We start from the raw sequence: 12,267 nt of genomic DNA, 5'->3' as shown, positions 1-12,267 counted from the left end.
TGGCTTGGCTTAGCACAAAGAATGGAAACAGAGGGAAATAGCTAGACTAGCTCTGTTTGTTGGGTAACAAAATCTGCCGATTAGAACCTTTACAGTTCACCAATTAACATGATGCGTCTCAGCTGTATAAACCTTACAAGAACTGGACTTAAAAAAATGACAATTTGCCATTTTTACTTTGTTGCTAGACACACTAAGCTCCTGGAATATCTAATGGTTGTCTGACAAGGGCTCAAAGACAAGAATTAGTCTAGTACATAACCCCTGCAAAAAATACCTTCAATTTACCTCAAAAGTCGGATGTCGGAGCTGGGAATAACATCACACCCAAGATTCCCAGTCAAAATATGACTTCAGGGGGCTTTCCAGTTGAAGCATTCAACTGGGAACTTGGAAATTCTGGCTTCAATGCTAAGCTAAGATAGATGACCGCTTGCAAACATGAAAGCAGTATCAATCTTCTCATCTTTTTCAACTTTCCCCCAAAAGTAGGTATACAAATGTCTATACTAAACACCAGCTATATTTACTTGACACAGGCCAGTTCACATAATGTGGTGTTTATGAAGGTTAAAACGCTGAGTCAGCTTAGCTTAATGCTCCCACAAGCAAGGTGTGATGCTCAGTCCGCCCCCTCGCTTTGTAACCTTGTATATCTTATTTAATAAGAAATAAACCCTCTTGTATTCACATGTCTGCCTTTCAAAAGAAAGCCGCATCAACAGTATCATTCATTCAGTTGTAACAGTCTGTCAAACACATGTAGAATGAGTCAGAGGTCAATGTGAAGTCTTCACCCTCATCTCTCCACAGGCCTGTTGCTCAGTTCCCAGACACACTGTGACACATGGTATGGAGGAAAATAGAGAGGGAGGGGTGGAAATGCAAGTGGAGGGGTATCACAGTGAGTGTATCACACCAAAAGGGCTATGAAGGGGACCACATATGGTGTGTAAATCAGTGTGTAGACAAAATAGCCACTGAATCATCACATTGATTCATACAAAGCCTGAGAGTTTATTAGGCGTTCAGCAACAGGAGAATTTATCCCCAAGAACTGATCCTTCTGTGTTTCTGATACATTGTATGAACCACCCTCACCTCCCTTCCTTCTTCTTGCTTCCATTCATCCACCTAAGTCTCTGTGACTCACATTGGGTTGTGTGGGTAGTGTCTGATCATGGACTATGCATGGACCTGCCCCACAATGAAGGATAACCTCTTAAATCCCCACCTCACTGAACTCCCCTTAAGCCTTATATTTTGATAGATTTGGCTTGTGCGTTTTTTGGATGGAGTAATGGATCAGTCGTTCTTTTCCTTTTTTTTGTGTGTGTGCATCTGTGAGCACTTCCATCTGTGACGGCTCTGAAGCCCTTCCTCTTTCACATCCTCTCTCCAGTGATTAGCACAGCAACAGCTCACCAAGAAGCATGCCCTCCTCTCACCTCTGCGACTTTTCAGCAGGAGTCTCAACAGAAACTGACTGCTCTCGAGGTAGCAGCTTTGCTAGCGGAGGGTTATATTTGTCTTTAACACATGCGGGTCATGGAGGCCCTACTGCGCAGACTTTACGGGGGAAGGTTGCTTGGGGATATTTAAAGGGTTGACAGCAGTGACTGGCAATGTGAAGTTCATATTTCTTCTGTTGCGTGTTCTGTTGATAGTTTCTGCTGTTAGCAAGGTACTAGGGCATGTACATCGACTTCAATCTGAATCTGGTAATGAAACACAGGCAGTTCATGTCATTGCCAGGTGGATTCAGTCAGCTGTCAAACATGCTTGCATACATAAGGACGTCAGCACATCTCAGTATCTCTTGCTTTCAGACGTGCTATGGACATACAGACATAGATAGATAGATAGATAGATAGATAGATAGATAGATAGATAGATAGATAGATAGAATTCAAGCTGTCAAAGGAGATTTAGTCCAACTTGACAAGGCTAAATGGTAGCACCGTTTTGACCCACCATAGTGACTTTCCTGTTTCACGCACCATTGACCTTTGCATCATCCAAGGAAAGTTGGCACAGGGATTACTGGCAAGCACTGGGGCCAGTGTGGAGTACAGCAGCTGCCACAAATGTAAAACTGAGGACTGAGGACAGACAGATGGTAGTGGTACAGTCTGCCACATGTTAAAGGTCATGAATAAACCATTCATGTCTACTATTAATCATTGCGTCATTTGGGGCTTCAAGCAGGAGATTATTTGCATTACTCTCATCATAGAGAACCTTTAATATGAACACAAAATCCACATTGTCCCTATGAATTTTATTCAACATCTATTTTTGGCAGCTGACCATTAGCTAAAACCCTCCCTTGAGCAGCTATTGTCCAGTCATAGTTTAGCAAATGTAATTAGGCATGACAGACCTGTCAGCATTGGTGGTGTTCATTGTGCAAGAGATATACTCATCTGAGAGTTTCGAGTGTCTCCTTCTTAGACTCTTCTCTCTGCTGTTGTTAGCACGTCTGGCTAATTAGTTAACTACCAAAAAGCTTTACTTCCGAGGCCAAAGAGAGCATCATTAATTACATTAGTATGTGGTGTTACAAGTTTAATTAAGGAACATACCACTGGATAGTATTTCCCCATTGTGAGGCAGCTGGACCATCCATGGACGCTATCGGGGTTTAGGCCAATGTTAGCAGCTTTGTCGTGCTTATTGTATTTAGGGAAGTTTACACTCACACTCCCTCACCAAACATCTTACATGACATAGTGTTACATTTACCAAACACATTGGTTAGTCAGTCCTTATCCTGAAAATTGTCTTGTAACCTTAAAACTGAAAACATATGGTATAAAAGTATGTAAGCTAAGCAGCCAAATTGGGTTTTGTTAGAATCACCGAGGTCTACACTACAATACAAGAAAAATCTGTTTTGGATTTACAAATTATCTATATGGATCATCAACTGGTTATCATGTTGTAGACATTATATGCATATTAATACCAGCAGAGACAGCAGTTTCAACTGACTCATTGAGCTAATTTTAGCTTAATTTATAGGAGAACGATGTTTGCCAGGTAGAAAGAGTTATCTGCCTCTGTCTTATTGTAAACTGCATGTGTGCTGTGTAAGAATAAAAAGTTTGACGGGTGTAGGTGGAGGGGCTCAGCAAACTGTCATTTGCTTGGTAAACTGTGAATTTATGTCACATGACGGTAAGATGCACTTAGCACACATTCATGTTTACCACGTTGGTCTGTGATGCTTTATGGCAACCACATGCTGGGAGGCAGCAGACCTTAAGTTTGCTGAGTGCAGTTTTCCCTCGTTGGACTTCTCCCTTGCTGCTGCTGTGACCGGCCACTTCCTGTGGTCCCAAAAGATTTCCTGCCAGTGTCCCTGCACGGCACCAAAATTTTTTGGCAATTTAGACGACAGTCTGTACCGTCTCAGAAAGAGGGGGAATTGAATGCTCTTTACTTTGCAGACCAAATGTATGGTTTAGGTAACAGTTATATTTTTAGCCCCCGAAATATCTTCCCTAGCACGACTTTATTTAAGGATGAGCCAGACTGTGAAGTGAGGCCTCAATCTCCTTTCCTCCAAACTGGCTCAATTCAGGCAATTCAGACAGTTCAGGCTTTTGTGTGCTTTTAGCTTCAGCACTTTCCCATATGGGGAGCAAACAGTGAGTGTATGCACAGGCAACTAGCACCCCCTCGATGCTGTGAGACGGGTCCTGTACAGACAAGAAGGTCTGCAGTATCACATTTCAGAGATTTTATTGTCTCATCAAGACCCCTCAGTAACCTTATTTCCTCAGAGTTGGTATAAAGTTATCCAGGATGTAGCCAACATGTGGAGCATCTGACATCAGTTACGCATGCAGAAAAAACTTGGCTGAGTAATGTGAAAAGGCTGCTATAACTTTTTTTTATTTGTGAATTAGCCTGAAGTGTGTATCATCTCACAGGACCCCATAAAATACAGAATCATTGGTTTATTATTGCATAGGTTCATCATCACAAGTATCAGTTTACATCAAATGATTCTGTCTCAGGAAACAATAGAAAATGATTTATTGAGTTCAGAGCCTTCTTGGCTGCTCTGAGAACAACTTTCATCTGTAAAAAAAAAAACAAAAAAAAAACATCCAGACGCATTTTATGATTTCACTGACAGATGCAAAGTTTTAAACCAACAGAAAGGCGTCCCTAAACCCAAGTAACCTGCCTCTGTTGCCATTTTACTGATGGACACACACACAGACAAAGAACACTAGTACGTCTGTGGTCAGATGGAAAAAAACACTAACTGCAGTTTGAAAGATTTGTACCCGTCATTGAGAAGTTCCTCCCTTGTTTTCTCTTTTACTCATGGGGTTTGAATTTTTCTTCGACTGCCACAGAGCCACAGATATGTTGCATCCTGCTAAGAAATTATAGTGCATGCCAGAAAACCTTAGGGGGCTGATTCGTGACTATCTTTGTGTCGTCCTTTCAAGTGAGTGCACAGTATGTGTTTGTGGTGTGTGTGTGTGTGTGTGTGTGTGTGTGTGTGTGGCTGTGGCTGTCTGTGCTGTATACTGGGCTGTTGTTGTTTATAGTGAAGGTCAGCGTGTCTCTTCCCACAGACTGCTAAGTATGGTCAAAGTTCTCAGGCGTGCTGTGAGAAAATTCTGGGATTTTTCTTAAACTCTTGAACATTACTTGACAGTTGAAACACATTAAAAGTGTTACATGAGCAGTTAATTGCCACTTCAGGGATGAAATCCTCCATCATACTGCCACATTCATTTTTCCAGAGATCAGAGTTGATGTCATGAAGCAAACTTAAATAAGAAAATTGGGATTCATGTCAATCTCAGATTACTTCTCTCCCTTGTGTGTAAAAAGTTTAATTACAAACATTAGACCTCTAGCAATTTAGAATGCAAGCCTTGCTTAATTTGGAAAGACTGACATTTATTTCAGGCTGCCTCGGGTAAAGTAGATATCCTATTCCTTTGTTTCCAGCGTTGCTTTTCTAATCTTGTTATTATGGTCGGGGGGAAATCATCACATATCTAGCGCTACCGTTTATTTTTGGAAACTGAGACTCAGAGGACAGAGATGCTACTGCCACACAGAAGATACAGACGCATACACCTGCACACACAGGTGTTTTACAGGGACACAGGATGCACCTTTGGGAGGCTGTTTTCAACCTGCTGAATAGACAAAACAGTCAGGAAGTGATGTGTTCTTGCGGAGTCTGTGCAGTTGCTTCATAAATGTGCTTACAGCCACATCTGGGACCGTCAGGGAGGTTCATAGGTGAGGTGTCCACAAAAAGAATGGTTACATACAGGATGGTTGAAAACAGGTCAGCTGTCCTGCCTTTAGCCCGTGTTAGGTTATTGCTTCACAAAATTCAGGTAACTAAACAAATGCATTTGCTTTTCTTGCAAGCTTACACCAGCCACCCCAACCCCCACCCCCCCAACATCAGACCCAGTGTTGTTGTTATGAGTTATTACACAGCGTGTGCAAACTTTTGTGCAAATTTGTTTATAAGAAGACTGGAAAGATTGTGCTGGCTACCACACTGTAAAAGTCAGAAGAGTGAGTGAATGAGGAAATGCTCAGATCCAGCAGATCTTTTTTTTTCTTCTTTTTTTTTTTCTGAGTCATCAGCTTTTCATGCAACTGTAGCCGAGAATCCACAAGTGTTCATCCTGTATGTCAGGACTGCTGAACCTAGAAAACAAAACAGTATCCAGCCTACTTGGAATCCATGTGACTGGTATGCACATTGGATAATGGTTTGATAAACAAATGATATTCCCTTTTCAAGCGGCTCCAGGCTTAAAACTGATCGATATGTCATAGACATATCTATAACAACAGACCCATATTTTAGAAAATATAGAAATTAAGAATAACATATTAAAATCTTATAGCGTCTCCCATGTGTCATCTTCCAATGCTCAGGTTGAAAGTAGCTGCGTATCCTGACTGTAAAAGTTATTGTTCATCACTTTATGGCTGTTAAAACATCATTTCCATGGTTCTACTGGATTTGTTTGAAAGTATCCACAAACCAACTTTTAGCAGGAACATGAAAATGAAGATGAACAACTTTCTAAAGGTCACAATTCATCCTGCTGTAACTGAGTGGGCCAAAGAACCACTAACTTTTCAAATAATCTTAGTCCATTTGTCTAGTAATTTATAGATGTAGCAATGATTATGCCTTCTACCCTTGTACAGCAATTTATTACCTCCGGACTAGACCACAGTGTATTGTATTGTGAATTGTAAATTGTTTTTCTGCTCTCAGCTAGCTCCAAGTATTTCACATTGAAAAAAAAAAAAAACAGCGTTATTTACCATTTCAGTTGGTAGCAGCAAAGGCCAGTCCCTGCAGTGCTGTTAACTAGGCTCTGTGCAGGAGCCATGAAATTGCAAAGGGGCTGTGGCACCAGACTGGCAACACAGCAGGTGACTCCAACAACAGATGTGTGCACCAACCCTAGACTGTGATTTATACTGCATGTGTGTCCATATGTGTATTTATAGAGTGTTTAAGCTAACAGAAAGTATGTGAGAAGCAGCAGGATTTAAGAAGCCTCTCGGCCCAATATTAGTGTTAACCAATCCCACGCAAAGAAGAATTTTTCCGTGCAAGAACTGAGCTCAGTTGATAGCTTTTACCGCTGTTGAAGGAAGAGCACTGCACACTTGGAGCAGAGGTGAAGTAGAGATGGATAACAGATAATAAGTAGGTTATGGCCACCAGCATGCAAAACAAGTGAAAAACTGCTATTTTCTGAGAGGAATGCAGAGGCGTGAGCGTGTTTCTGCCTGCACATGCTTACAGCACATGTTTACTTGCATGGGACTGTGTGAGTGTGAAACCAGACTGTAGTTTTGAAATTACCACAGCAGTCCCGCTGCACTTGCTGCACCGCTGCCTGGAACACTGCTGGCCTGCATCTGGTCCACATCTGGACCTGTGGGCTGTTTGGATGTCCACCAAGCCAAGCTCCACCAGAGCCACTGACAACATGGCAGTGCCTAAAGCTGACAACAGCAGTCTCCGAGTAGTCGCATATGTCACTGAATGATGCAGAGCTTCATTATGCTTAGGAAAACAATACAGTATGTGCAGGGTGGTTTGTTGTATGATGCTGTTGTGAGTACACTAGTGTTTGTACTGTATGTGTGGACATGTGTGTGAAGGTTTTAGGTGCAGTCAAGGACATTTGCCTGTATGTGAGTATGTATAGAATAGCAAGCTTGGGGAAGCAGAGGGGGTAGAGGGAACTTATGTCAGAGGGTAACACAGGAAAAAAAGATAAGAGATTTGAAGTTTGGTCTGTGGTCTTGTTATCTGGCTTATGAATTCCTCCTCCCACACTTCCCCTTCTGCAACGCTCAGCTCTGTCTGCCCCAAATCCTATAATGCTCCACAAAAGGCAAACCACAGCTAACAGGCCAGACATTTCGGTTAAAGGGTTGATTCATCCAAACCATGAAAACAAAACAAACAAAAAATAAAATCCCATTTACTTACCATGAATTCTAAGCTATGAAAAATGACATATCTTTTCAGGAATAATCAGGATTATGCAAAGATTTTTTGGTGGGGGAAAAAAAATCATAAATGAGCTGAATGAATAGTGAAAATGAACATATGTGTTCCTGCCACATTTCTACATGTGCTTAACAGGAGGTAGTGCAGGTCATCCACTATGCGGTGGTTCGATCCCTGCCTGCTCCAGTCCATGTGTTGAAGTGTCCTTGGGCAAGAAAGAGAACACATCAACAATGTATGTGTGTGTGAATGTGGCATGTATTGTAAAGCACTTTGAGTGGTCTCTAAGGCTAGATATGTTGCAGAACGTGTTTGTTTACCTTGCATTTGGTCTATGTGGAACTTGCAGCCTGTGTTCATCAAAACCAATTCAAACTGGTTTGCCTGTTTGCAGATCAAAGTTGGTGCAATGGACGAGCAGTGCGCGTCCCACAGCAGTCCCCAGCGCAGCGGAGGTCAGGCCGCCACAGAGGTTCAGAGGCAGGGACGGCCGAATGTCATCAGGTGTGGGTGGCTCAGGAAGCAAGGAGGTTTTGTCAAGACTTGGCACAGTCGCTGGTTTGTGCTGCGAGGGGACCAGCTCTACTATTACAAAGACGAAGAGGAGACCAAAGCCCTGGTAAGGCTGTGAACACATGGAAAGACTAATCCCAGCTGAACTCGAAATCATGGCACACAACACACATGACAGATATCAGCAGCACATTTAGTACATTTACATTTTGTAAGGACGATTTTGAGGTTTGAGGTACTTGTACTTTACTTGAGTATTTCCATTTTATGCTACTCCACTATATTTCAGAAGCAAATACTGTACAACTTACTCCACTACATTAATCTGACAGCTACAGCTCCTGGTTACTTTGTAGATTGAGATTTTAAATGAAACACAAGCCTATAAAAGCATCTGTAATATTACATCGCTCATGTTTCTGCCAAATGATGATTATAGTTTGCTGATAATACTTTTATTTAAAACTATTTTGAATGCAGTTTTGGTATCTTGACTTAAGCAAAAAAAACCTGAAGACTTCTCCTAACTTTGCTGTGATTTGGGAATTATTTAGTTGCCATGCCCTGTGCCAGCTGCTGCACCAGTTGTGAGTCAGGTGAATTAATGTTGAACAAGTGTGTGTGTGTGTGTGTATTCAGTGGCACACAGAGAACGAGGAGTCACATCAAGACGCACATTTCCTGGAGTGAATGTGAATAAATGTGTTTTTAGAAAAGCTGCAATAAGTGAGTGCGTTAATGACATTCATTAAAAGTCAGAAAGTCACAGAATTAGCATCACGTTACTTTTGCATCGTTTGTGGTCTCCACACAACTCAGAACATGCCCAAACATCAGTTTCATCAAACGTTTGAAACACAACATAGGGGATGTGGGAGTCCCCTCCAGATAGTCGACTCCTACATCAGAAGCTAAAGTCATCCCTTCCCTTTACATAAGATCCAAACACAAAGAGGACTACAGCTACCCAGGCTAATGACACAAGTGATTGTCATCAACTGTCATTAACAATGCAGTAGCATTGCTAATGCTCATGTTAGCTTATAATGGGTATTTAATGGTATATAATATAAAGATGAGAGAACAGATGGCGTTTGATCATCTACGACACCTTTCATCCCACTTTCATGATTGACCTCTAAAATTTGCTTTACTGTACTTTTGCCAGCAATAGGATCTATGTTATTCTGTGCAGTTCAAACTGCCATGCATCTGAAACAGTGGACACCGGGGGTCGACAGAGGAGACGTATCTCAAAGCCAAATAAGTCAACAAGATCCGACTCTGATTCAAATGAGTCGGGCTGTTTTGACTGTTTGACTGTAAGTCAAAGCAAACTGTCGTGGGCTTGTTCTCACTGAAGCTAACATACAAAGCTATACTGAAAGCAGGGGAGACAATGAGTAATGCAGACAATAAGGCCGTCTCTAACGTTACTGTAACCAGGCAGCCTCTCTCACTGAGCATGTGTGGCTGAACAAAGACGCAGCCAGGCAGACTTTGGATTCTCATTACAAATCAAAATCGCAGAAATGCGGGGGGCGCTGTATGTTTTTAACAGAATAGCTTTGGTGAAGCTGAACTGACAGCTGTGATGAATTACAATCTGTTCTCACTGATTTACACGACTTCTGTTTTAGGGCTGTTTCTGGGATCTGTTTGCTGGGAGTGAGTTTCAGGGAACCGAGGACAACTGAACGCAGATAACATGGGATGTTGAAGGAGCAGTTAGACATTTTATTATTTGGGAAATAGCACTTATTGGCTTTCTTGCCGAGAGGCAGATCAATACTAATCTGTCAGTCACATATGAAGCTACAGCCAAGCTAGCTTAGCATAAGACTGGAAGCAAGAGGAAACAGTCTGGCTCAGTGCAAAGGTAAAGAAGAAAATGATCACCAACACACTAGGAGCTCATTAACTAACTCATCAACGTTCACAAGAAACTTATCATCCTTGATTAAGAGTTACTCTTTTCTATCTACCTATTATTTCTTATTGATTATCAGTTTTATTATTTATTATTATTTCCTGATTTGTCCCCTACTCATTCATTGGAAACTACTCAGTTATTTAACCTGCTGTGTGACCCTTTTGCGTTTGTAGAAGCTCTGTTCTCTGTCTTCACAAAAAAAGCTCACACAACCACAACCTTTCTCTAATATCTATTCCACTCAAACAATATCCTCTTTTTCCATGGGAAAATACTGGAGCACAATTGAAATCCTCATTCTGCTGATCTACCCACACTTTTTCTGTCTGGCTGATTTCCCAGCAACCTCAGCTCAGCCAAACCCCAGCCACATCAGCAGCAGAAGTCTCCGAAGGTTAAAGCACCAGACCTGAAGGTGGGCTGCAGGCCAGATACAGGGAAAGGAGATTTTCCTCACTGCTATTTCTGGGAAGCTCTGGTTCTTAAGCAGCGTATTTTAAGTTGTGTTTTAGCTCTTGGTGCTGTGAATATCCCGAGGGAGTGATGGAAATGCTGTGGAGCAGTTCATCATCATAATTTAGAGAAAATGACAAGAGGCAGTTCAGTTTGCTTTTGAATTATCTTGCTGTCTATATTTATCTACACAGAAACATAAGAAACCACAACTTCACCTACCTGAGGAACGCTCTTGCTCTTCTATGTTTTGCAACTTTCCATTCTTACCCTACTTCTGAAACAAAGCCAACATACATTTCAGACACCTAAAAGTGCTACTTCTTTCAGAGAGCGGGGAAATTCAATAAAACTAGGTCAGGCACAGAGCCGTGCGTTCAAAGCCCTTAAATCTCCATGACCTCCAAAGCGGAGCAGCACGGAGCAGCACAAGAAACAACACCCGAACAAGACACGGTACCCAGCAGAGTTTCCAGCATCCTGAAAGAACGAACACAAGAAGGGCAGAGAGGAGAGGCAGCCTTGTCTGGAACTGTTCCTAGCCTCGAACGCCGATGTACAAGATCAGGGCAAAACATGCACACACACACACACACACACACACACACACACACACACACACACAAAGCTACATCTTACTTTGGTGTGTGTGCTGTGCAGTGGAGTTAAATCTCCGTGTCCTGAGCTGTGGACCACATAACGTTGGGGTGTGAAGCCATATTTAGATCAGCTATTAATTAATTCTCTCACGTGCTGTGAAGTCTCCATTTGTTACCTGTCACATTAGCCTAATTGCTGCCTCCTCTGTTGGAGTGGGAACATCTGCCCCTCTCCGTTGCCCATGGAAACACAAACACCAACAAAGCCCAGACTGCTTAGATGCGAAGAGTCACATTTGTAAACACAAACGCTGTGTCAGACACATTTCCCAATTTGTTATTTAGTTCACATCATGTAATGTTACAGCTGCTTTGACCTTAGCGGTTAACAGCGCTAGCATTTAATAACTTATGAACTGATTTCTTCAGAGGTTTTTTTTTCTTTTTTTCTTGCATGCTGCTGCTCAGAGGAATTCCGATGTTTGTAGATAACATTATTGGAGGGAGCATATTATTATTGTCAGTACAGGGGACCCTGTTGTGTCCCATACAGTGGGGCCAAACCTCTCTGAGCAACGTGTGGAATCTGAGGAATGGGAGTCAGATGGAGGTGAAGGGTCACTGAAAAGCATGCGTAGGGTATGGCACGTGTGGGCTTAGAGTCAACATGCCATCTGCCTGCCCTTACTCGTCCACGGAGATGTATGCACACACAAGCATGCATGTACTCACTCACATTCTCATACACACACACGAACACACACACACACACACACACACATATATATGGACTCAGATTTCATCTGGCTGAGCCATAAACAAAGACTGAATTCATGCAGTGGGTGAAATGGAATGATTATTGTAATTTAAACCACTTAGCATTGTATCTGTATGCCTGGGAAGTAAGTGAGGTGACATTATGAATGAATGAGAGAATTGTGAATGAATACATTGAACCAATTTTGTTTTATTATAATGTATTAAGAAATGAAAGACATATTACGATTTTTATTAGGATATTACAATTCCAGCCACAACAAGACTTAGACGTTACTTATTTAATATTCATAATGTGAGGGGGCCCAGACGAAATGATCTGAAGAGAAGTGGTCGGCTTTAATGAGAAACTGCATGAAATCAATAATGCAACAGTGCAATAATGCACTAAAAATCCTTTGTTTTCCCTGCTCGAGCTGCAAACTGTTTGACCTTGGCATTTACCAGGA

General features: G+C 41.9%; 1 protein-coding gene across 1 annotated transcript in view; it reads left to right on the top strand.

Annotated features, from left to right (window-relative positions):
• The window catches only part of arhgap24 (Rho GTPase activating protein 24), a 65,254-nt gene that overhangs the window by 2,305 nt on the left and 50,682 nt on the right, over positions 1–12,267 (top strand). Inside the window, exon 2 of the mRNA XM_071467073.1 lies at positions 7,938–8,162. Within this exon, the coding sequence (XP_071323174.1) occupies positions 7,953–8,162 (210 nt within the window). The 5' untranslated portion in view covers positions 7,938–7,952. The remainder of the gene's footprint in view (positions 1–7,937; positions 8,163–12,267) is intronic.

The sequence above is a fragment of the Trachinotus anak genome, unplaced genomic scaffold (genome assembly GCF_046630095.1).
Source record: "Trachinotus anak isolate AG129_WGS33_773 ecotype Australia unplaced genomic scaffold, CSIRO_AGI_Tana_v1 ptg000028l, whole genome shotgun sequence".
Taxonomy (NCBI): Eukaryota; Metazoa; Chordata; class Actinopteri; order Carangiformes; family Carangidae; genus Trachinotus; species Trachinotus anak.
This window is presented reverse-complemented; position numbering and strand designations above follow the sequence as displayed.